At 67.1% G+C, this 25543-nt stretch overlaps 3 protein-coding genes across 3 annotated transcripts in view; 1 reads left to right on the top strand and 2 right to left on the bottom strand.

The window, feature by feature from the left end:
• Positions 1-11: 11 nt before the first annotated feature.
• AP4M1 (adaptor related protein complex 4 subunit mu 1) lies at positions 12-9118 on the bottom strand (the record flags this gene model as incomplete). The annotated part of the gene is made up of 9 exons (XM_065048289.1): positions 8886-9118; positions 8697-8788; positions 7790-7896; positions 6636-6732; positions 5186-5296; positions 3122-3202; positions 1957-2019; positions 1084-1150; positions 12-31 (listed from the first exon to the last, which is right to left on the bottom strand). Coding segments are annotated over exons 1-9 (696 nt in total), but the record flags the coding sequence as incomplete, so codon positions are not given.
• Positions 9119-11639: 2521 nt separating this feature from the next.
• POLD1 (DNA polymerase delta 1, catalytic subunit) overlaps positions 11640-25543 on the bottom strand; it is a 42350-nt gene continuing 28446 nt past the window's right edge. The window contains 2 exon segments of the mRNA XM_065048288.1: positions 11640-11752; positions 12801-12869. Of these exon segments, the coding sequence (XP_064904360.1) occupies positions 11640-11752; positions 12801-12869 (182 nt within the window).
• The window catches only part of MCM7 (minichromosome maintenance complex component 7), a 12442-nt gene continuing 259 nt past the window's right edge, over positions 13361-25543 (top strand). Inside the window, 12 exon segments of the mRNA XM_065048287.1 lie at positions 13361-13542; positions 14434-14571; positions 14909-14927; positions 15378-15517; positions 16090-16204; positions 16930-17061; positions 18591-18674; positions 20671-20991; positions 20994-21063; positions 23674-23734; positions 23736-23758; positions 24880-25078. Coding sequence (XP_064904359.1) covers positions 13486-13542; positions 14434-14571; positions 14909-14927; positions 15378-15517; positions 16090-16204; positions 16930-17061; positions 18591-18674; positions 20671-20991; positions 20994-21063; positions 23674-23734; positions 23736-23758; positions 24880-25078 — 1359 coding nt within the window. The 5' untranslated portion in view covers positions 13361-13485.

The raw sequence follows: 25543 nt of genomic DNA, 5'->3' as shown, positions 1-25543 counted from the left end.
TCCTCGAGTGCGGAGAGCCCGATGCGCATCTCTGGGGACACGGGGGGATGGGGGGTCCCCAAAGCCTCCCTGACCCCCATGGACCCCCCCAGCCCCCATGGACCCCCATGGACCCCCCATGGAACCCCCCAGACCCCCATGGACCCCCATGGACCCCCATGGACCCCCATGAACCCCCCCAGACACCCATGGATCCCCCAGACCCCCATGGACCCCCATGGACCCCCCATGGACCCCCCCCAGATCCCCATGGAACCCCATGGACCCCCAGCCCCCCCATGGACCCCAGACCCCCATGGACCCCCATGGACCTCTAGACCCCCATGGACCCCCATTGACCACCAGCCCCCCATGGACCCCCATTGACCACCAGACCCCCCATAGACCCCCATGAACCCCCCCAGACCCCCATGGACCCCCATGGACCCCCCCAGACCCCCATGGACCCCCCATGGACCCCCAGACCCCCCATGGACCCCCATGGACCACCAGCCCCCCATGGACCCCCAGACCCCCATGGACCCCAGCCCCCCATGGACCCCCATGGACCCCCATGGATCCCCAGCCCCCCATGGACCCCAGACCCCCATGGACCCCCATGAACCCCCCCAGACCCCCATGGACCCCCATGGACCCCCATGGACCCCCAGACCCCCATGGACCCCCAGACCCCCCATGGACCCCCCCAGACCCCATGGACCCCCATGGACCCCCATGGACCCCCCCCAGCCCCCATGGACCCCCATGGACCCCCAGCCCCCCATGGACCCCCATGGACCCCCCCAGACCCCCATGGACCCCCATGGACCCCCCCAGACCCCCATGGACCCCCATGGACCCCCATGGACCCCCATGGATCCCCAGCCCCCCATGGACCCCAGACCCCCATGGGTCCCCCCAGACCCCCTATGGACCCCCAGACCCCCCCATGGACCCCAGACCCCCATGGACCCCCATGGACCCCCCCCAGCCCCCCATGGACCCCCAGCCCCCCATGGACCCCCCATGGACCCCCAGACCCCATGAACCCCCCATGGACCCCCATGGACCCCCAGCCCCCCATGGACCCCCAGCCCCCCTTACCTGGGCAGGTGGGCAGGAAACACTTGAGGCGAATCTCCCCCTGCACATCGACCTTGAGGGGGGTGCCCTGGGGGGACACGGGGACATTGGGGACAAGTTGGGGACACGGGGGACCCTTGGGGACAAGTTGGGGACACAGGGTCCCTTAGGGACAAGTTGGGGACATGGTCAAGTGTGGGGGGACATGGGGACCCTTGGGGACAAGTTGGGGACACAGGGGTCCCTTGGGGACACGCTGAGTGGTGGGGGGACATGGGGGACCCTTGGGGACAAGTTGGGGACATGGGGGTCCTTTGGGGACAAGTTGGGGACACAGGAGACACTGGGGGACACATTGAGTGGTGGGGGGACATGGGGGACACTTGGGGACAAGTTGGGGACACAGGGTCCCTTAGGGACAAGTTGGGGACATGGTCAAGTGTGGGGGGACATGGGGACCCTTGGGGACAAGTTGGGGACACAGGGACACTTGGGGACATGGTTAAGTGTGGGGGGACATGGGGGTCCCTTGGGGACACTTGGGGACAAGTTGGGGACACAGGGACACTTGGGGACATGGGGGTCCTTTGGGGACAAGTTGGGGACATGGGGGTCCCTTGGGGACACACTGAGGGGTGGGGGGACATGGGGGTCCCTTGGGGACAAGTTGGGGACACATTGAGGGGTGGGGGGACATGGGGGTTCCCTAGGGACAAGTTGGGGACATGGTCAAGTGCGGGGGGACATGGGGTCCCTTGGGGACACATTGAGGGGTGGGGGGACATGGGGTCCCTTGGGGACACATTGAGGGGTGGGGGGACATGGGGTCCCTTGGGGACACGCTGAGGGGTGGGGGATCCCTTGGGGACAATTTGGGGACACGTCCCCGCTCACGTTGGCGGCGATGACGACCGTCAGCCGCTCCACCACGTCCACGAACACCTCGTTCCTGCTGCCCTGCGGGGGACACGTTGGGGACACTGGGGGACACTTGGGGACACTGGGGGGACAGCAGGGGACACCTTGGGGACACTGGGGGACACCATGGGGACACACTGGGGACACTGGGGGGGGACACCAGGGGACACCTTGGGGACACTTAGGGACACCATGGGGATGCTTGGGGACACATTGGGGACACCGAGGGACACCTTGGGGATGCATTGGGGACACCAGGGGACACGTTGGGGACACATTGGGGACACCTTGGGGACACTGGGGGGACAGCAGGGGACACATTGGGGACACTGGGGGACACCATGGGGACACATTGGGGACACTGGGGGACACATTGGGGACACCTTGGGGACACTGGGGGGACAGCAGGGGACACATTGGGGACACTTGGGGACACCCTGAGGACACCTTGGGGACACCTTGGGGACACATTGGGGACACTGGGGGGACAGCAGGGGACATGTTGGGGACACTTGGGGACACGTTGGGGACACTGGGGGACACACTGGGACACTTGGGGATACATTGGGGACACCTTGGGGACACCAGGGGACACTGTGGGGATGCACTGGGGACACTATGGGGACACTTGAGGACATGCTGGGGACACCGGGGGACACCTTGGGGACACTTGGGGACACCTTGGGGACACTGGGGGACACACTGGGGACACTTGGGGATACATTGGGGACACCTTGGGGACACATTGGGGACACCAGGGGACACATTGGGGATACTGGGGGGACACCAAGGGACACCAGGGGACGCTTGGGGATACATTGGGGACACCTTGGTGACACTTGGGGGTACTGGAGAACACATTGGGGTCACTGTGGGGACATGTTGGGGACACCTTGGGGACACATTGGGGACACCAGGGGACATCAGGGGACACCTTGGGGACACTGGGGGAGACCTTGGGGACACTGGAGGACACACTGGGGACACTTGGGGATACATTGGGGACACCTTGGGGACACCAGGGGACACACTGGGGTCACTGTGGGGACACCAGGGGACACCGTGGGGACACATTGAGGACACTGGGGGACAGCGGGGGGAGGTGGCAGCTTGGGGACACTTGGGGACAGCGGGGTCCTACCTGCTCGCCGCGGGGGGGCAGCACGGGGCGCGTGGCGGCGGATCCGGGGGCCACGCGGCTCTGCTGGGTCTCGGCTCCAAACTGGGGGGACATTGAAACGGGGGGGACGCGGGTCCCAGTTCAACCCTCCCAGTGCACCCCAGTTCATTCCGAAACCCTCCCAGTCCATCCCAGTTCTTCTTTAAACCCTCCCAGTTCATTCCTAAACCCTCCCCGTCCATCCCAGTTCTTTAAACCCTCCAGTGCACCCCAGTTCATTCCTAAACCCTCCCAGTCCACCCCAGTTCTTTAAACCCTCCCAGTTCATTCCTAAGGGCCTCCGAGTCCATTCCAGTTCTTCCTTAAGCCCTCCCAGTCCATCCCAGTTTTTCCTTAAGGCCTCCCAATCCATCCCAGTTCATTCCTAAGGTCCTTATAGTCCATTCCAGTTGTTCCTTAAACCCTCCCACTCCATCCCAGTTCCTTAAACCCTCCCAGTGCACCCCAGTTCATTCCTAAACCCTCCCAGTCCATCCCAGTTCTTCCTTAAACCCTCCCAGTCCATCCCAGTTCTTCCTTAAACCCTCCCAGTCCATCCCAGTTCCTTAAACCCTCCCAGTTCATTCCTAAGGGTCTCCCAGTCCATCCCAGTTCTTTCTTAAACCCTCCCAGTCCATCCCAGTTCTTCCTTAAACCCTCCCAGTGCATCCCAGTTCATTCCTAAGGTCCTCCCAGTCCATTCCAGTTCTTCCTTAAACCCTCCCAGTCCATTCCAGTTCCTTAAACCCTCCCAGTGCACCCCAGTTCATTCCTAAACCCTCCCAGTCCATCCCAGTTCTTCCTTAAACCCTCCCAGTCCATCCCAGTTCTTCCTTAAAGCCTCAGGTGTCCTCAGTTGTCCCCAAGTGTCCCCAGGGTATCCCAGGGGTGTCCCCAGGGTATCCCTGTGATGTCCCCAAGTGTCCCCAGGGTATCCCAGGGTGTCCCCCTGTTGTCCCCAGGTGTCCCTGCATGTCCCCAAGTGTCCCCACGTGTCCCCAGGGTATCCCAGGGTGTCCCCCTGTTGTCCCCCAGTGTCCCCACGTGTCCCCAGGGTATCCCAGGGGTGTCCCAGGGTATCCCTGTGATGTCCCCAGGTGTCCCCGTGTGTCCCCAGGGTATCCCAGGGTGTCCCCCTGTTGTCCCCAGGTGTCCCCGTGTGTCCCCAGGTGACCCCATGATGTCCCCAGGGTACCCCTGTGATGTCCCCCAGTGTCCCCAGGTGTCCCCAAGTGTCCCCAGGGTATCCCAGGGGTGTCCCCAGGGTACCCCTGTGATGTCCCCAGGTGTCCCCGCGTGTCCCCAGGTGACCCCATGATGTCCCCAGGGTACCCCTGCGATGTCCCCCTGTTGTCCCCGCATGTCCCCAGGGTATCCCAGGGGTGTCCCCAGGGTACCCCTGTGATGTCCCCCAGTGTCCCCGCGTGTCCCCAGGGTATCCCTGTGATGTCCCCAAGTGTCCCCAGGGTATCCCAGGGTGTCCCCCTGTTGTCCCCAGGTGTCCCTGCATGTCCCCAGGTGTCCCCACGTGTCCCCAAGTGTCTCCACATGTCCCCAGGGTACCCCTGTGATGTCCCCAAGTGTCCCCAGGTGTCCCTGCATGTCCCCACGTGTCCCCAGGGTATCCCAGGGGTGTCCCCAGGGTACCCCTGTGATGTCCCCCAGTGTCCCCAGGGTATCCCTGTGATGTCCCCAAGTGTCCCCAGGGTATCCCAGGGTGTCCCCCTGTTGTCCCCAGGTGTCCCCACGTGTCCCCAGGGTATCCCAGGGGTGTCCCCAGGGTACCCCCGTGATGTCCCCCCAGTGTCCCCAGGGTATCCCAGGGTGTCCCCCTGTTGTCCCCAGTGTCCCCGCATGTCCCCAGGGTATCCCTGTGATGTCCCCAAGTGTCCCCAGGGTATCCCTGTGATGTCCCCCAGTGTCCCCAGTGTCCCCAGGGTGTCCCCCTGTTGTCCCCAGTGTCCCCGCGTGTCCCCAGGGTATCCCAGGGGTGTCCCCAGGGTACCCCCGTGGTGTCCCCCAGTGTCCCCGCGTGTCCCCGCCCACCAGCCCCACGGAGCGCAGGTCCAGGAGGCTGAAGGGCTTGGTGGCCTCGGGCTCGCTGTGCAGGACGCTGCGCAGAACCTCGGGGGACGTCGTCTGCACGTACCCGTGCTCCTGGGGACAAAGGGACAGCCAGGACGTCCCCAGGGTGTCCCCAACCCCCCCACCATCCCCCAGCCCCCCCGCCATGTCCCCAACCCCCCCGCCTTCCCCAGCCCCCCCCCAAATGTCCCCAATGTCCCCAACCCCCCCGCCTTCCCCCAGCCCCCCCACGATGTCCCCAATGTCCCCAACCCCCCCGCCTTCCCCCAGCCCCCCCACCATGTCCCCAATGTCCCCAACCCCCCCGCCTTCCCCCAGCCCCCCCACGATGTCCCCAATGTCCCCAACCCCCCCGCCTTCCCCCAGCCCCCCACGATGTCCCCAATGTCCCCAACCCCCCCGCCTTCCCCCAGCCCCCCCGCCATGTCCCCAATGTCCCCAGGGTGTCCCCAACCCCCCCGCCTTCCCCCAGCCCCCCCACCATGTCCCCAATGTCCCCCACGATGTCCCCACCCCCCCTGCCATCCCCCAGCCCCCCCGCCATGTCCCCAATGTCCCCAGGGTGTCCCCAACCCCCCCCGCCTTCCCCCAGCCCCCCCCACCATGTCCCCAATGTCCCCAGGGTGTCCCCAACCCCCCCTGCCTTCCCCCAGCCCCCCCACAATGTCCCTACAGTGTCCCCCCCCGTGTCCCCTGGGATGTCCCCCATTTCCCCACCCCCCCATGATGTCCCTGTGGTGTCCCCCGTGATGTCCCCAACCCCCTGCCATGCCCCCTGTGTCCCCATGTCCCTATGTCCCCTTGTCCCCCCGTGTCCCCATGTCCCCGTGTCCCTCCATGTCCCCCATGTCCCCTGTGTCCCCGTGTCCCGCCATGTCCCCCTATATCCCCATGTCCCCCCGTGTCCCCATGTCCCCCATATCCCCATGCCCCCCCATGTCCCCGTGTCCCTCCATGTCCCGCCATGTCCCCCCATGTCCCTGTGTCCCCATGTCCCTATCATGTCCCCATGTCCCCCTGTCCCCGTGTCCCCATCATGTCCCCATGTCCCCGTGTCCCCCCATGTCCCCATGATGTCCCCATGTCCTCATGTCCCCATGATGTCCCCGTGTCCCCATGTCCCCGTGTCCCCCCATGTCCCCATGTCCCCGTGTCCCCATGTCCCCGTGTCCCCCCATGTCCCCATGTCCCCGTGTCCCCGTGTCCCCCCATGTCCCCATGTCCCCATGATGTCCCCATGATGTCCCCATGTGTCCCCATGTCCCCCATGTCCCCATGTCCCCATGTGTCCCCATGTCCCCCATGTCCCCCCATGTCCCCATGATGTCCCCCCATGTCCCCATGATGTCCCCGTGTCCCCATGTCCCCATGATGTCCCCGTGTCCCCGTGTCCCCGTGTCCCCGTCCCCACCAGCAGCTCGTCCAGCAGCTCGTACACGAGGGTGAAGTTCTGGCTCAGGCTGCGCTCGCTCAGGGTCCCGCAGAAATCGCGCAGCAGCGTCACCAGCCTGCGGGGACACCTGTGTCACCCCTGTCACCCCGTGTCACACCGTGTCACCCCCTGTCACCCCCATGTCACCCCCGTGTCACCCCTGTCACCCCGTGTCCCCCCGTGTCCCCCCGTGTCCACCTGTGTCACCCCATGTCACCCCTGTCACACCGTGTCCCCCCGTGTCACCCCTGTCACCCCGTGTCCCCCCCTGTCCCCCCATGTCACCCCCGTGTCCCCCCGTGTCCCCCCCGTGTCACCCCTGTCACCCCCGTGTCCCCCCATGTCACCTCGTGTGACCCCATGTCACCCCGTGTCCCCCCGTGTCCCCCCATGTCACCCCATGTCACCCCCGTGTCCCCCTATGTCCCCATGTCCCCGTGTCCCCATGTCCCCCCATATCCTCCCATGTCCCCCTATGTCCCCCCAATGTCCCCTCGTCCCCCCATGTCCCCCCACGTCCCCATGTCCCCATGTCCCCCAATGTCCCCATGTCCCCCCATGTCCCCATGTCCCCCCAGTGTCCCCACATCCCCCCCATGTCCCCATGTCCCCCCATGTCCCTCCAGTGTCCCCACGTCCCCATGTCCCCCCCATGTGCCCATGTCCCCTCAGTGTCCCCTTGTCCCCATTGTCCCCCCATGTCCCCCCAATGTCCCCATGTCCCCCCAATGTTCCCACGTCCCCATGTCCCCCCATGTCCCCCCAATGTCCCCATGTCCCCCCATCTCCCCCCACGTCCCCATGTCCCCACATGTCCCCCCATGTCCCCCCATGTCCCCCCCACGTCCCCATATCCCCATGTCCCCATGTCCCCCCATGTCCCCACATGTCCCCCCATGTCCCCCCATGTCCCCTTAGTGTCCCCATGTCCCCATGTCCCCCCATATCCCCATATCCCCATGTCCCCCATGTCCCCCAATGTCCCCATGTCCCCCCATGTCCCCCCATGTCCCCCCATGTCCCCACGTCCCCATGTCCCCCCATGTCCCCACGTCCCCACATCCCCATGTCCCCATGTCCCCATGTCCCCTGTCCCCGTGTCCCCTGTCCCCGTGTCCCCGTGTCCCCGGTACCGGTTCAGGAACTCCACGAGCGTGAAGGGCGAGGCGTCCGGGCTGGCCGTGCCCACGAAGTGCAGCCCCGAGTGCCGAACGTGGGCGAAGTGACACCCCCCGTGGGCCTGGGGACACGGACGTGGCACCGTGTGCCCCCACACCCCCACGTCCCCCTGTGTCCCCCACACCCCCATGTCCCCCAGGTCCCTGCATCCCCACGTCCCCCGTGTCACCCACGTCCCCCCATGTCCCCATATCCCCCCATATCCCCATATCCCCATATCCCCCCATGTCCCCATGTCCCCCCATATCCCCATGTCCCCCCATGTCCCCATGTCCCCCCATGTCCCCATGTCACCCCATGTCCCCCATATCCCCCCATGTCCTCCCATGTCACCCATGTCCATCCATGTCCCCATGTCCACCCGCATCCCCATGTCCTGTGTCCCCACTGTCCCCCCCCATCCCCCCATGTCCCCCCGTGTCCCCATATCCCTCCATATCCCTATGTCGCCCCATGTCCCCATGTCACCCCATGTACCCACGTCCCCCCATGTCCCCATATCCCCCCATGTCCCCAGGTCCCCCATATCCCCCCATATCCCCCCATGCCCCCCTATCCCCCCATATCCCCCCATGTCCCCCCTGTCCCCATGTCCCCATATCCCCATGTCCCCCATATCCTCCCATGTCCCCATGTCCCCCCCTGTCCCCATATCCCCCCATGTCCCCCACCTATCCCCCCATGTCCCCAGGTCCCCCCATGTCCCCATATCCCCCCATGTCCCCATGTCCCCCCATATCCCCCCATGTCCCCACCTATCCCCCCATGTCCCCAGGTCCCCCCATGTCCCCATATCCCCCCATGTCCCCATGTCCCCCCATGTCCCCCCATGTCCCCCCCTGTCCCCCCTGTCCCCGTCACCATGAACACGGGCGCCTGGTCCCCCGGCAGCGCCGTGATCCGCCGGTAAAACGTCTCGGCCAGGTCGGTGCCGCCGCCGGTGTCACCGCGAACTGGGGCGGGGGGGGGGGGGGGTCAAGGAAAACGGGGACACGCGTGGGGGGGACACGGGGGGGACACCCCCAGATTGGGGGGGGGTGGGCAGGATACAGTCCTTATGGATGAGCCGGTCGCCCTTGGACGAGAGGATGAAGAGCTGGGACAACATGGCGGGGCTGCGGGACCCGGGGGGGGTCGCTTTGGGGACCCCCCCCCCCCCCAAAAAGGCCCCTCCGGCCGCGGCCCCTTTAAGAAGGGGCGTGTCCGGCGCCCCCCAAGACGCGCGTCCCGCCGCGCGCGGGCGCCGGTCACATGACAAAGGGGAGGGGGTGGTGGTAGGCGTGGCCGCGCCGCCGCCACCGCGTGTTTTCATTGGCCGGGAGGCGCGACGCGGAGGCGCATTGGGCGGCGGCGGTCACGTGGCGGCGGGTTTTCGCGCCACTTGCGGCGGCGGCGGCGGGAACCGGGAGAGGCGGCGGGAACCGAACGGAACCGAACGGAACCGAACGGAACCGAATCGAACCGAACGGAACCGAATCGAACCGAACCGAACCGGCTCGGCCCCCGCGATGGCGCCGCTCGATTACACCGCTGAGAAAGGTCTGGGACCAGGGAACCGGGACCAGGGAACCGGGGAACGGGAACCGGGGAACCGGGAACGGGAACCGGGACCGACCCCCGTTCTCTCCGCAGAGAAGGCGAAGCGGTTCCTGCAGGAATTCTACCGCGATGGCCCCGACGGCAACAAAGAGTTTCCGTACCGGGAGCTGCTGGTGAGAGCGGGGGGAGCGGGGCCGGTTCGGGGTCCCCGGTTCGGGGTCCCCATGGCGGGTTTGGGGTCCCCGGTTCGGGGTCCCCATGGCCGGTTCGGGGTCCCCGGTTCAGGGTTCCCATGGGCGGTTTGGGGTCTCCGGTTTGGGATCCCCATGGCCGGTTCGGGGACCCCATGGCTGGTTTGGGGTTCCCAGTTCGGGGTCCCCATGGCCGGTTCGGGGTCCCCGGGGCCGGTTTGGGGTCCCCGGTTCGGGGTCCCCATGGCGGGTTTGGGGTCCCCGTGGGCGGTTTGGGGTCTCCGGTTTGGGGTCTCCGGTTTGGGGTCCCCGGGGCCGGTTTGGGGTCCCCATGGGCGGTTTGGGGTCCCCATGGGCGGTTTGGGGTCCCCGTGGGCGGTTTGGGGTCCCCGGTTTGGGGTCCCCATGGCCAGTTTGGGGTCCCCAGGGTGGGTTTGGGGTCTCCAGTTCGGTGACCCTGTGGCCGCTTTGGGGTCCCCGGGGCTGCTTTGGGGTCCCCATGGCTGGTTTGGGGTCTCCAGTTTGGGGTCCCTGAGACTGCTTTGGGGTCCCCGGTTTGGGGTCCCCGGGGTCGGTTCGGGGTCCCCATGGCGGGTTCAGGGTCCCCATGGCTGGTTTGGGGTCCCCAGTTCGGTGACCCTGTGGCAGGTCTGGTGTCCCCATGGTGTCCCCATGCCGGGTTTGGGGTCCATGTTTGGGGTCCCCATGGCGGGTTTGGGGTCCCCAAGCCCCGTTTGGTGTCCCCATGGTGGGTTTGGGGTCCATGTTTGGTGTCCCCATGGCAGGTTTGGTGTCCCCATGGTGGGTTTTGGGTCCGTGTTTGGTGTGTGTCCCCAAGCCCAGTTTGATGTCCCCATGGTGGGTTTGGGGTCCATGTTTGGTGTCCCCATGGCAGGTTTGGTGTCCCCATGGTGGGTTTTGGGTCCGTGTTTGGTGTCCCCAAGCCCCATTTGGTGTCCCCAAGCCCAGTTTGATGTCCCCATGGCGGGTTTGGGGTCCATGTTTGGTGTCCCCAAGCCCAGTTATGTGTCCCCATGGTGGGTTTTGGGTCCGTGTTTGGTGTCCCCAAGCCCAGTTTGGTGTCCCCAAGCCCAGTTTGGTGTCCCCAAGCCCAGTTTGGTGTCCCCACGTCGGGTTTGTGGTCCATGTTTGGTGTCCCCATGGCGGGTTTGGTGTCCCCATGCCCAGTTTGGTGTCCCCAAGCCCGGTTTGGTGTCCCCATGTTGGGTTTGGTGTCCCCAAGCCCGGTTTGGTGTCCCCACATCGGGTTTGTGGCCCGTGTTTGGTGTCCCCATGGCTGGTTTGGGGTCCCCAAGCCCAGTTTGGTGTCCCCATGGTGGGTTTGGTGTCCCCAAGCCCGGTTTGATGTCCCCAAGCCTGGTTTGGTGTCCCCACGTCGGGTTTGCGGCCCGTGTTTGGTGTCCCCGGGCTCGGCGCCACGTCCCCAAGCCGTGTCCCGTGTCCCCAGCGGGCGGTGGCGCGGCGGGAGCGCGTGGCGCTGCGCGTGGCGCTGGACGACGTGGCCGAGGACGCCCCCGAGCTGGCGCAGGCCGCCTGTGACAACGCGCGGCGCTACGGCCGCGTCTTCGCCGACGCCGCCCACGAGCTGCTGCCGCTCTACCGGGACAAGGAGGTCAGCGGGGGGGGGGGGGCGGGTTTGGGGGACCCCCCCCGGGGCACCCCGGGACGGCCCCGATGTCCCCAGGGGACACAGAAGGGGTCCCCAATGTCCCCATGTTCCCCCGTGATGTCCACGTGTCCTCAGGTGACCCATAAGGGGTTATGGGGGTCCCTGTGTCCTCAGGTGACCCATAAGGGGTTATGGGGGTCCCTCTGTCCCCAGGTGACCCGTAAGGGGTTGGGGGGGGGTCCCCCAGTGTCCCCCCCATGATGTCCCATGTCCCCAGGTGACCCATAAGGAGTCTGGGGGGTCCCCAATGTCCCCATGATGTCCCATGTCCCCAGGTGACCCATAAGGGGTTGGGGGGATCCCCAATGTCCCCCCCCATGATGTCCCCAGGTGACCCATAAGGGGTTATGGGGGTCCCTGTGTCCCCAGGTGACCCATAAGGGGTTATGGGGGTATCCCCAATGTCCCTCCCATGATGTCCCCATGTCCCCAGGTGACCCATAAGGGGTCTTGGGGGTCCCCAATGTCCCCATGATGTCCCATGTCCCCAGGTGACTCTACCGGGACAAGGAGGTCAGCGGGGGGGGGGGGGGGCGGGTTTGGGGGACCCCCCCGGGGCACCCCGGGACGGCCCCAATGTCCCCAGGGGACACTTTAGGGGTTATGGGGGTCCCTGTGTCCCCAGGTGACCCATAAGGGGTCTGGGGGGTCCCCAATGTCCCCATGATGTCCCATGTTCCCAGGTGACCCATAGGGGGTTGGGGGGATCCCCCAGTGTCCCCCCCCATGATGTCCCCAGGTGACCCATAAGGGGTTGAGGGGATCCCCACTGTCCCCCCCATGATGTCCCCAGGTGACCCATACAGGCTTGGGGCGATCCCCAGTGTCCCCCCCATGATGTCCCATGTCCCCAGGTGACCCGTAAGGGGTCTGGGGGGTCCCCAATGTCCCCCCATGATGTCCCATGTCCCCAGGTGACCCATAAGGGGTTGAGGGGATCCCCATGTCCCCCCATGATGTCCCATGTCCCCAGGTGACCCATAAGGGGTCTGGGGGATCCCCATGTCCCCCCATGATGTCCCATGTCCCCAGGTGACCCATAAGGGGTTGGGGGGGATCCCCAGTGTCCCCCCCATGATGTCCCCATGTCCCCAGGTGACCCATAAGGAGTTATGGGGGTCCCCGTGTCCCCAGGTGACCCATAGGGGGTCAGGGGGTCCCCAGTGTCCCCATGATGTCCCATGTCCCCAGGTGACCCATGGGGGTCTGGGGGGGTCCCCAATGTCCCCAGGTGACCCATGGGGGTCTGGGGGGATCCCCAATGTCCCCAGGTGACCCATGGGGGTCTGGGGGGGTTCCCAATGTCCCCGTGTCCCCAGGTGCCCCCCCAAGGACGCGCTGGACGTGTACATCGAGCACCGGTTGCTGCTGGAGCAGCGCGGGCGCCAGGGGGGGGAACCACGGGCCCCCCCAAAACCAGTACCCCGCCCGAGCTGCTGCGCCGCTTGTGAGTGACCCCCCCCCCCGGCCCCTTTGTGACACCCCCGTGTCCCCCCCTTGTCCCCTTTGTGACCCCCCTGTGTCCCCCCCCGTCCCCTTTGTGACCCCCCCGTGTCCCCCCCCGTCCCCTTTGTGACCCCCCCGTGTCCCCCCCGTCCCCATTGTGCTCCCCCCCTTGTCCCCTTTGTGACCCCCTTTGTGCCCCCCCCCGTCCCCTTTGTGCCCCCCCCGGCCCCTTTGGGCCCCCCCTTGTCCCCTTTGTGACCCCTGTGCCCCCCCCCTTGTCCCCTTTGTGACCCCTTTGTGCCCCCCCCTTGTCCCCTTTGTGCCCCCCCTTGTCCCCTTTGTGATCCCTGTGCCCCCCCCTTGTCCCCTTTGTTCCCCCCCACACCCAGTGTCGCGTCCTCCCTCCCCCCCCAATTGTGTCCTCCCCCCCCATATCGCGCGTGTCATTACCCCCCAAATCGCGTGCCCCCCCCCATATCGCATCCCCCCCCCCATATCGCATCCGCCCCATATCACACCCCCCATCCATCATCCCCCCCCCAATGCACGTCCCCCCCGCACCGTGTCCCCATCCCCCCTCCACCTCTGTCCCTGTCCCATCCTGTCCCCCCAACCCCTGTCCCCCCCCACATCCCTGACCCCCCCGTGTCCCCCCCCAGCGAGCTGTACTTCCGCCCCCCCCTCGTCGTGCAAGCCGCGCGTGATCCGCGAGGTGCGCGCCGACAGCATCGGGAAGCTGGTGACAGTGCGGGGTGTTGTCACCCGTGTCACCGACGTGCAGCCCATGATGGTGGTGGCCACGTACACCTGCGACCAGTGCGGCGCCGAGACGTACCAGCCCGTCAGTGACACGGGGGGGGGCGGTTTGGGGACACCCAGGGGGGGTTTGGGGTCACCCAGGAGGGGTTTGGGGAGCCCGTGACCTCAGGTGACCCACCTTGGTGTTCCTGTGTCCCCAGGTGACCCATAAGGGGTTGGGGGAATCCCTGGTGTCCCATGACCTCAGGTGACCCTGAAGGGGTTGGGGGCCCATAAGGGGTTGGGGGAATCCCCAGTGTCCCGTGACCTCAGGTGACCCATAAGGGGTTGGGGGAATCCCCAGGGTCACGTGACCTCAGGTGACCCATAAGGGGTTTTGGGGACCCCAAGGGTTTTTTTGGGGGACAGGGGATTTTGGGGACCCTGGGGGGTGTCTTGGGGACCCTGGGGGGTCTTGGGGACTCGGGGGGGGGTCTTAGGGGTCACAGGGGGTTTTGGGGACTGGGGGGGTTTAGGGACCCCGGGTGGGGTTTTGGGGGGGACTTGGGGGGGGTTTGGGAACCTGGGGGGGGGTCTTGGGGATCCCAGGGGGGTCTTGGGGGTCACAGGGGGTTTTGGGGACCCCGGGGGGGGTAGGGACCCAGGGGGGTTCTTGAGGACCCTGGGGGGGATTTGGGGACCCCGGGTGGGGTTTTGGGGGGGACTTGGGGGGGGTTTGGGAACCTGGGGGGGTCTTGGGGATCCCAGGGGGTCTTGAGGATCCCAGGGGGGTCTTGAGGGTCACGGGATTTTGGGGACTGGGGGGGGGGGGGGGTTTGGGGACCCTGGTTGGGGGGTGGGGGGGCCTGGGTGCGGTTTGGGGGACTGGGGGTGGTTTGTGAACCTGGGGGTGTCTTGGAGACCCCAGGGGGATTTGGGGAGCCCAAGGGGGGGTTTTGGGGTCCCCCCTCACCCCCCCCATCCCCCCCCCCAGATCCAGGCGCCCACGTTCACGCCGCTGCTGTCGTGTCCCAGCGCCGAGTGCCGCACGAACCGCGCGGGGGGGCGGCTGCACCTGCAGAGCCGCGGCTGCCGCTTCACCCGGCGCCAGGACCTGCGCCTGCAGGAGCACGTGAGTGGGGGGGCACCCCCAAAAATATGGGGGGGGCACCCCAAAAATACTGGGGGGGGGGCACATGAACCCCAGAGCCGCGGCTGCCGCTTCACCCGGCGCCAGGACCTGCGCCTGCAGGAGCACGTGAGTGGGGGGGGGCACCCCAAAAATATGGGGGGGCACCCCAAAGCACCACAGGGTGGCCCAAACCAGCCCCCGTTCCCATTGTCCCCCCCAGAATGACCAGGTCCCCCAATGACCCATTGTCCCCATGACCCCCAGAGTGACCAGGTCCCCTGTTGTCCCCAATGTCCCCATTGTCCCCATTGTCCCCAATGCCCCCATTGTCCCCCAGAGTGACCAGGTCCCCCTTTGTCCCCATTGTCCCCCATGCCCCCAATATCCCACTGTCCCCATTGCCCCCAATGTCCCCCAGAGTGACCAGGTCCCCCAATGTCCCCATTGCCCCCAATGCTGCCATTGTCCCCAATGTCCCCATTGTCCCCAGAGTGACCAGGTCCCCCATTGCCCCCAATGTCCCCATTGCCCCCAATGTCCCCAATGCTGCCATTGTCCCCAATGTCCCCATTGTCCCCCAGAGCGACCAGGTCCCCCATCGTCCCCAATGTCCCCATCGCCCCCAATGCTGCCATTGTCCCCATTGTCCCCATTGTCCCCATTGCCCCCAATGTCCCCATTGCCCCCAATGTCCCCATTGCCCCCAATGCTGCCATCGTCCCCATCGTCCCCATCGCCCCCGATGTCCCCATTGCCCCCAATGTCGCCGTTGTCCCCAATGTCCCCGTTGTCCCCAGAGCGACCAGGTCCCCCGGGCCACCTCCCGCGCTCCATCCTGGTGGCCGCCCATGGGGAGAACACGCGGCTGGCGCAGCCCGGGGACCACGTCAGCGTCACCGGCGTCTTCCTCCCGCTGCTCCGGCCCGGCTTCCAGCAGGGGGCGCAGGTACGGGGGTCCCCAAAACCCCCCTGCACCCCAAAACCCCCCCTGTGTACCCCAATAACCCCCCCGTACCCAAAACCCCACCCATGCACCCCCAAACCCCCCTGCCCCCAGGGGTGGCGTCTTCCTCCCGCTGCTCCGCCCCTGGTTCCAGCAGGGGGCGCAGGTACGGGGGTCCCCAAAACCCCCCTGCACCCCAAAACCCCCCCTGTACCCCAAAAACTCCCCTGCACCCAAAACCCCCCTGACCCACCCCATTGCACCCCAAACCCCCCAGCATCTTCCTCCCGCTGCTCCGACCCGGCTTCCAGCAGGGGGCGCAGGTATGGGGGGGTCCCCAAAACCCCCCTGCACCCCAAAACCCCCTCTGTGCACCCCAAAACCCCCCCAACCCCCCCATTGTTGCCCCCCCCCACCAGGGGCTGCTATCAGAGACGTACCTGGAGGCTCAAACCCGCCCCCCAACCACCCCCCATGCACCCAAAACCCCCCATGTACCCCAAAACCCCCATGCACCCCCAAACCCCCCCCCGTACCCCAAACCCCCCCCGACCCCCCCATTGCCGCCCCCCCAGGGGCTGTTGTCGGACACGTACCTGGAGGCGCATTGCGTGATGAAGATGAGCAAGAGCGAGGAAGATGATGGGGAGGGGGGGGAGCTGAGCGAGGACGAGCTCCGGCAGATCACAGGTGGGGGGGTTTGGGGGGTCCTGGGGGGTCTGGGGGTCCCTGGGTGTCCCATAGGGGTCCTGGGGGTGTCCAGGGGTCCTGGGGGTGTCCCATAGGGGGTCCTGGGGGGTCTGGGGGTCCCATAGGGGTCCTGGGGGTGTCCAGGGGGGTCTGGGGGTCCCATAGGCGTCCTGGGGGGTCCTGGGGGATCTGGGGGTCCCATAGGGGGGTCCTGGGGGGGTCCTGGGGGGTACTGGGGGGTCTGGGGATCCCATAGGGGGTCCCAGGGGTGTCATGGGGTCCTGGCTGGTCTGGGGGGGGTCCCAGGGGGTCTGGGGATCATATAGAGGGGTCTGGGGGGGTTCTGAGGGTCTGGGGGGTCCCAGGTGGTCCCATAGGTCTGGGGGGTCCCAGGGGCTCTGGGGATCATATAGGGGGGTCTGGGGGGGTCCCATAGGTCTGGGGGTTCCCTGGGGGCGTCCCATAGGTCTGGGGGGTCCCTGGGGGGGTCTGGGGGGGTCCCATAGGTCTGGGGTTCCCTGGGGGGGTCCCATAGGTCTGGGGGTTGCCTGGGGGGGTCCCATAGGTCTGGGGGTTCCCTGGGGGGTCTGGGGGGGTCCCATAGGTCTGGGGGGTCCCTGGGGGGTCTGGGGGGGTCCCATAGGTCTGGGGGTTCCCTGGGGGGTCTGGGGGTTCCCTGGGGGGTCTGGGGGTGTCCCAGCGCCCCCCCCCGCCCTGTTTGGCAGAGGAGGATTTCTACGAGAAGCTGGCGGGCTCCATCGCCCCCGAGCTCTATGGGCTGCAGGACGTGAAGAAGGCGCTGCTGCTGCTGCTGGTGGGGGGCGTGGAGCGCAGCCCCCGCGGCATGAGGATCCGCGGTGAGGGACCCCCCTTGGGACCCCCCCCTTGGGACCCCCCCCCTTGGGGACCCCCCCCTTGGGACCCCCCCTTGGGACCCCCCCTTGGGACCCCCCCCTTGGGACCCCCCCCTTGGGACCCCCCCCTTGACCCCCACTTAGGGACCCCCCCCCTTGACCCCCACTTTGGTACCCCCCCCTTGACCCCCCCCTTGACCCCTCCTTGGGACCCCCCCTTGGGACCCCCCCCTTGACCCCACTTAGGGACCCCCCCCTTGACCCCCACATTAGGACCCTCCCCCCACCTTAACCCCCCTCTTGGTACCCCCCCCTTGACCCCCACTTTGGTACCCCCCCCTTGACCCCCACTTTAGGACCCCCCCCCGCCTTAACCCCCGCCTTGGTACCCCCCCCTTGACCCCCACTTTGGGACCCCCCCCGCCTTAACCCCCCTCTTGGTACCCCCCCCTTGACCCCCACTTAGGGACCCCCCCCTTGACCCCCAGTTTAGGACCCCCCCTGCCTTAACACCCCCCTTGGTACCCCCCTCTTGACCCCCACTTTGGGACCCCCCACTCCCCCTTGACCCCCACTTTGGGACCCCCCCCCCCACCTTGAATCCACTCCTTGAACCCCCCTTAACCCCCCCCCTTAACACCCCCCCCTTGAACACTCTCCCCGCCTAAACCCCCCCCCCTTGACCCCCACTTTGGGGACCCCCCCTTGACCCCCACTTTGGGACCCCCCTTTCCCATCCCCCCCCTTTCCCATTCATCCCCTTTTTTCCATCCCCTCCTCTTCCCATTCATGCTTTCCTCGCCCCGCCCCCCCTCTTCTCGCCCCGCCCCCCTCTCTTCTCGCCCCGCCCCCCCTCTTCTCGCCCCGCCCCCCCTCTTCTCGCCCCGCCCCCCTCTTCTCGCCCCGCCCCCCTCTTCTCGCCCCGCCCCCCTCTTCTCGCCCCGCCCCCCTCTTCTCGCCCCGCCCCCCTCTTCTCGCCCGCCCCCTCTTCTCGCCCCGCCCCCTCTTCTCGCCCCGCCCCCCTCTTCTCGCCCCGCCCCCCTCTTCTCGCCCCGCCCCCCTCTTCTCGCCCCGCCCCCCTCTTCTCGCCCCGCCCCCCTCTTCTCGCCCCGCCCCCTCTTCTCGCCCCGCCCCCCTCTTCTCGCCCCGCCCCCCTCTTCTCGCCCCGCCCCCCTCTTCTCGCCCCGCCCCCCTCTTCTCGCCCCGCCCCCCTCTTCTCGCCCCGCCCCCCCTCTTCTCGCCCCGCCCCCCTCTTCTCGCCCCGCCCCCCTCTTCTCGCCCCGCCCCCCCCTCTTCTCGCCCCGCCCCCCCCTCTTCTCGCCCCCGCCCCCCCCCTCTTCTCGCCCCGCCCCCCCCCTCTTCTCGCCCCGCCCCCCCCCTCTTCTCGCCCCGCCCCCCCCCCTTCTCGCCCCGCCCCCCCCTTCTCGCCCCGCCCCCCCCCCTTCTCGCCCCGCCCCCCCCCACTTCTCGCCCCCCCCCCTTTCCTTCTTGCCAACCCCCCCCTTTCTCACCCCCCCTTTGTCCCCCCCCAGGGAACATCAACATGTGCCTGCTGGGCGACCCCGGGGTGGCCAAGTCGCAGCTCCTGTGCTACATCGACCGCCTGGCCCCGCGCAGTGAGTGCGGGGCACCCCCCCCGTACCCCCCCACATGCCCCCCATACCCCCCCCATACCCCCCCCATAAGCCCCCACATAGCCCCCCATATCCCATTCCCCCCCATCCCCATCACCCCCCCCCACCCCCATCACCCCCATCTCCCCCCAGGCCAATACACGACGGGCCGCGGGTCGTCGGGTGCGGGGCTGACCCCCCATAACCCCCCCCATCCCCCCCCATAACCCCCCCATCACCCCTCCCATCCCCATCACCCCTCCCATCCCCATCACCCCCCCATCCCCATCACCCCCCCCATCCCCATCTCCCCCCAGGCCAATACACGACGGGCCGCGGGTCGTCGGGCGCGGGGCTGATCCCCCATCACCCCCCCATCCCCATCACCCCCCCCATCCCCATCACCCCCATCACCCCCCACACCCCCATCACCCCCCCATCCCCATGACCCCCCATCACCCCCTCCGTCCCCATCCCCCCCCCACCCCCATCACCCCCATCCCCCCCCAGGCCAATACACGACGGGCCGCGGGTCGTCGGGCGCGGGGCTGATCCCCCCCATCCCCCATTCCCCCCCATCACCCCCATTCCCCCCCATCACCCCCATTCCCCCCCATCACCCCCCCATCCCCATCACCCCCCCCATCCCCATCACCCCCCCATCCCCATCACCCCCATCACACCCCCATCACCCCCACACCCCCCCCACCCCCCCATCCCCATCACCCCCCACCCCCCCATCCCCATCACCCCCATCACCCCCACACCCCCATCACCCCCCCACACCCCCATCACCCCCCCCACCCCCATCACCCCCATCACCCCCCAGGCCAATACACGACGGGCCGCGGGTCGTCGGGCGCGGGGCTGATCCCCCCCATCCCCCATCACCCCCATTCCCCCCCATCGACCCCCCCATCCCATCGACCCCCCCATCCCCATCACCCCCCCCACCCCCATCACCCCCCCCACCCCATCACCCCCCCCATCCCCCCATCACCCCCCCCATCCCCATCACCCCCATCACTCCCCCGCCCCCACATCCCCATCACCCCCCACACCCTCCCCACCCCCATCACCCCCCCCACCCCCATCACCCCCCCACCCCCATCACCCCCATCACCCCCATCACCCCCATCACCCCCCAGGCCAATACACGACGGGCCGCGGGTCGTCGGGGCGCGGGGCTGATCCCCCCATCACCCCCACACCCCCATGCACCCCACACCCCCATCACCCCCCCACCCCCATCACCCCCCATCACCCCCCATCACCCCCATCACCCCCCATCACCCCCATCACCCCCCATCACCCCCATCACCCCCATCCCCATCACATCACTCCCCCCGCCCCCACATCCCCATCACTCCCCCCACCCCCACATCCCCATCACCCCCCCCATCCCCATCACCCCCATCACCCTCCACACCCCCATCACCCCCTCCGTCCCCATCACCCCCATCACCCCCCCCCACCCCCATCACCCCCATCACCCCCATCCCCCCCCAGGCCAATACACGACGGGCCACGGGTCGTCGGGCGCGGGGCTGACCCCCCATCACCCCCATCCCCATGACCCCCCATCACCCCCATCACCCCCCCCATCCCCATCACCCCCCCCATCCCCATCACCCCCCCCATCCCCATCACCCCCCCCATCCCCATCACCCCCCCATCCCCATTCCCCCCCATCACCCCCCCATCCCCATCCCCCCCCAGGCCAATACACGACGGCCGCGGGTCGTTGGCGCGGGGCTGATCCCCCCCATCCCCCATTCCCCCCCATCACCCCCATTCCCCCCCATCACCCCCCCATCCCCATCACCCCCCCCATCCCCATCACCCCCATCACACCCCCATCACCCCCACACCCCCATCACCCCCCCATCCCCATCACCCCCACCCCCCCATCCCCATCACCCCCATCACCCCCCACACCCCCATCACCCCCCACACCCCCATCACCCCCCCCACCCCCATCACCCCCATCCCCCCCCAGGCCAATACACGACGGGCCGCGGGTCGTCGGGCGCGGGGCTGACGGCGGCCGTGCTGCGCGACGCGGCCACGGGGGAGCTGGCGCTGGAGGGGGGGGCGCTGGTGCTGGCCGACCGCGGCGTGTGCTGCATCGACGAGTTCGACAAGATGACCGAGGGCGACCGCGTGGCCATCCACGAGGCCATGGAGCAGCAGAGCGTCTCGGTGGCCAAGGCGGGCGTGCTGGCCACGCTCAACGCGCGCTGCGCCGTCCTGGCGGCCGCCAACCCGGCCCGCGGGCGCTACGACCCGCGGCGCAGCCCCGAGCACAACGCGCAGCTGCCCCCGCGCTGCTGTCGCGCTTCGACCTGCTCTGGGTGCTGCCCGACACGCCCGATCGCGACAACGACCTCAGGTGAGATATGGGGGGATATGGGGGCTATGGGGGTATGGGGGGATATGGGGCTATGGGGGTCTATGGGGCAATGGGGGTCTATGGGGCCATGGGGGGCTATGGGGGGATATGGGGCTATGGGGGGTCAATGGGGCTATGGGGGTCAATGGGGCAGTGGGGGTCTATGGGGCCATGGGGGGCTATGGGGGGATATGGGGCAATGGGGGCTCTGGGTGCTGCCCGACACGCCCGATCGCGACAACGACCTCAGGTGAGATATGGGGGGTATGGGGCTATGGGGGGTATGGGGCCATGGGGGGCTATGGGGGTCTAGAGGGCAATGGGCGTCTATGGGGGTCTATGGGGCTATGGGGGTCAATGGGGCTATGGGGGTCAATGGGGCAGTGGGGGTCTATGGGGCCATGGGGGGCTATGGGGTCTATGGGGCCATGGGGGGCTATGGGGGGATATGGGGCTATGGGGGTCTATGGGGCCATGGGGGGCTATGGGGGTCTATGGGGCTATGGGGGTCTATGGGGCAATGGGGGTCAATGGGAGTCTATGGGGCAATGGGGCTCTATGGGTCAATGGGGGGCAATAGGGGTCTATGGGTCAATGGGGCTCTATGGGTCAATGGGGCAATGGGGGTCTATGGGGGTCTATGGGTCAATGGGGTCTATGGGGGTCTATGGGTCAATGGGGCTCTATGGGTCAATGGGGCAATGGGGGTCTATGGGTCAATGGGGCTCTATGGGTCAATGGGGCAATGGGGGTCTATGGGGGTCTATGGGGCAATGGGGGTCTATGGGGGTCTATGGGTCAATGGGGGTCTATGGGGGTCTATGGGGCTATGGGGGCTCTGGGTGCTGCCCGACACGCCCGATCGCGACAACGACCTCAGGTGAGATATGGGGGGTATGGGGGATATGGGGCAATGGGGGTCAATGGGGCAGTGGGGGTCTGTGGGGCAATGGGAGTCAGTGGGGGTCTATGGGGCAATGGGGGCTCTGGGTGCTGCCCGACACGCCCGATTGCGACAACGACCTCAGGTGAGATATGGGGGGTATGGGGCTATGGGGCCATGGGGGGCTATGGGGGTCTATGGGGCAATGGGGGTCTATGGGCAATGGGGGTCTATGGGGGTCTATGGGGCAATGGGGGCTCTGGGTGCTGCCCGACACGCCCGATCGCGACAACGACCTCAGGTGAGATATGGGGGGTATGGGGGCTATGGGGGTCTATGGGGCAATGGGGGTCTATGGGGGTCTATGGGGCAATGGGGCTCTGGGTGCTGCCCGACACGCCCGATCGCGACAACGACCTCAGGTGAGATATGGGGGTCTATGGGTCTAATGGGGCAATGGGGGCTCTGGTGCTGCCCGACACGCCCGATCGCGACAACGACCTCAGGCGAGATATGGGGGGTATGGGGCTATGGGGGGTATGGGGGTCTATGGGGCCATGGGGGTCTATGGGGGTCTAGAGGGCAATGGGGGTCTATGGGGGTCTATGGGGCTATGGGGGTCTATGGGGGTCTATGGGGCTATGGGGGCTCTGGGTGCTGCCCGACACGCCCGATCGCGACAACGACCTCAGATGAGATATGGGGGGATATGGGGGGTATGGGGCCATGGGGGGCTATGGGGGTCTATGGGGCAATGGGGGTCTATGGGGCAATGGGGGTCAATGGGGGTCTATGGGGCAATGGGGGTCAATGGGGGTCTATGGGCTATGGGGGCTCTGGGTGCTGCCCGACACGCCCGATCGCAACAACGACCTCAGGTGAGATATGGGGGGTATGGGGCCATGGGGGGATATGGGGCAATGGGGGTCTATGGGGTCAATGGGGCAGTGGGGGTCTATGGGCCATGGGGGGCTATGGGGGGATATGGGGCCATGGGGGTCTATGGGGCCATGGGGGGCTATGGGGGTCTATGGGGCAATGGGGCTCTATGGGTCAATGGGGGACAATGGGGGACAATGGGGGTCTATGGGGCAATGGGGCTCTATGGGTCAATGGGGGCAATGGGGGTCAATGGGGCTCTGGGTCTATGGGGCAATGGGGGTCAATGGGGGTCTATGGGTCAATGGGGGTCTATGGGTCAATGGGGGTCAATGAGGGTCTATGGGTCAATGGGGGTCAATGGGGGTCTATGGGGCAATGGGGCCTCTGGGTGCTGCCCGACACGCCTGATCGCGACAACGACCTCAGGTGAGATATGGGGGGTATGGGGCCATGGGGGTCTATGAGTCAATGGGGTCAATGGGGCTCTATGGGTCAATGGGGGCAATGGGGGGCAATGGGGCTCTATGGGTCAATGGGGGTCAATGGGGCTCTATGGGTCAATGGGGCTCTATGGGTCAATGGGGGCAGTGGGGGTCAATGGGGCAGTGGGGGTCTATGGGTCAATGGGAGTCTATGGGGCAATGGGGGCTCTGGGTGCTGCCCGACACGCCCGATCGCGACAACGACCTCAGGTGAGATATGGGGGGTATGGGGGGATATGGGGGGTATGGGGCCATGGGGGGCTATGGGGCAGTGGGGCTATGGGGGCTCTGGGTGTCCCGTGTCCCCCCTGACCCCCGTGTCCCCCCCGTCCCCCCGTGTCCCCCCGTCCCCCCTGTCCCCAGGCTGGCCCAGCACATCACGTACGTGCACCAGCACAACCGGCAGCCGCCCGGCGCCGCGCGCACCGCTCGACATGCGCCTCATGCGGTACGGACGGTGTCCCCCTGTCCCCATGTACCCCTGTCCCCAGGTCCCCCTGTCCCCCCATGTCCCCATGTCCCCATGTCCCCCTGTCCCCATGTCCCATATCCCCCATTCCCATATCCCCATGTCCCCCCTGTCCCCATGTCTCATGTCCCTATGCCTCCCATATCCCCCTGTCCCCATGTCCCATATCCCAATATCCCCCCCCGTCCCCCACAACCCCCCCTGTCCCCCATGTCCCCCTGTCCCCCATGTCCCCCTGTCCCCCATGTCCCATGTCCCCCATATCCTCCTGTCCCTCCCTGTCCCTTGTCCCCCATATCCCTTGTCCCCCATATCCCTTTGTCCCCCTGTCCCCATGTCCCCCTGTCCCCATGTCCCCCTGTCCCCTTGTCCCCTTGTCCCCATGTCCCCTTGTCCCCATATCCCCCATGTCCCCCATGTCCCCCATGTCCCCCATGTCCCCCATGTCCCCCATGTCCCCCATGTCCCCCTGTCCCATGTCCCCCATGTTCCATGTCCCCTGTCCCCATATCCCCCTATCCCATGTCCCCCTGTCCCCTGTCCCATATCCCAATGTCCCATGTCCCCCTGTCCCATGTCCCCCTGTCCCATGTCCCCCTGTCCCATGTCCCCTGTCCCCCATGTCCCCCTGTCCCCTGTCCCATATCCCCCTGTCCCATGTCCCAATGTCCCATGTCCCCATATCCCCATGTCCCATGTCCCCCTGTCCCCTGTCCCATATCCCAATGTCCCATATCCCAATGTCCCATGTCCCCCTGTCCCAATGTCCCCTGTCCCAATGTCCCCTTCCCAATGTCCCCCTGTCCCATGTCCCCCATGTCCCCATATCCCCTGTCCCCCATGTCCCCATGTCCCCTGTCCCATATCCCAATGTCCCATATCCCAATGTCCCATATCCCCCTGTCCCATGTCCCCTGTCCCCTGTCCCATATCCCAATGTCCCCTGTCCCCTGTCCCATGCCCCTATACCCACGTCCCCTGTCCCCATGTCCCATATCCCCCTGTCCCATGTCCCCATATCCCAATGTCCCATGTCCCATATCCCAATGTCCCCTGTCCCCTGTCCCATGTCCCTATACCCACGTCCCCTGTCCCCGCAGCCGCTACCTGTCCACGTGCCAGCGCCGGCAGCCGCTGGTCCCCCCCGCGCTGGCCGAGTACCTGACGGCCGCCTACGTGGAGCTGCGCCGGGAGGGGGCGGGGGGGGGCACCTTCACCTCGGCCCGCACCCTGCTCAGCGTGCTGCGCCTCGCCACCGCGCTGGTGGGACGGGGGACATGGGGGGGACGGGGGGGGGATGTGGGGACATGGGGGGACATGGGGGGACAAGGGGACATGGGGGGACGTGGGGACATGGGGGGACATGGGGGGGATGTGGGGACATGGGGGGACATGGGGGGGATGTGGGGACATGGGGGGGATGTGGGGACATGGGGGGACATGGGGACATGGAGGGGACATGGGACATGGGGACATGGGGGGGATGTGGGACATGGGGGACATGGGACATGGGGGGGATGTGGGACATGGGGGGACATGGGGACATGGAGGGGATATGGGACATGGTGGGGATATGTGGGACAGGGAGACATGGGGGGGTATGGGGACACCGGGGACAGGGGGACATGGGGGGGGACGTGGGGACATGGGGGGGATATGGGGGACATGGTGGGGATATGGGACATGGGGACATGGGGGGGTTATGGGACATGGGGGGGATGTGGGGACATGGGGGGAACGTGGGGATATGGGGGACATGGGAGA

Source organism: Columba livia, unplaced genomic scaffold (genome assembly GCF_036013475.1).
Source record: "Columba livia isolate bColLiv1 breed racing homer unplaced genomic scaffold, bColLiv1.pat.W.v2 Scaffold_409, whole genome shotgun sequence".
NCBI classification, from domain to species: Eukaryota; Metazoa; Chordata; class Aves; order Columbiformes; family Columbidae; genus Columba; species Columba livia.
Note: the sequence above shows the minus strand (reverse complement) of the source record. Positions and strands in the feature narration are given on the sequence as shown.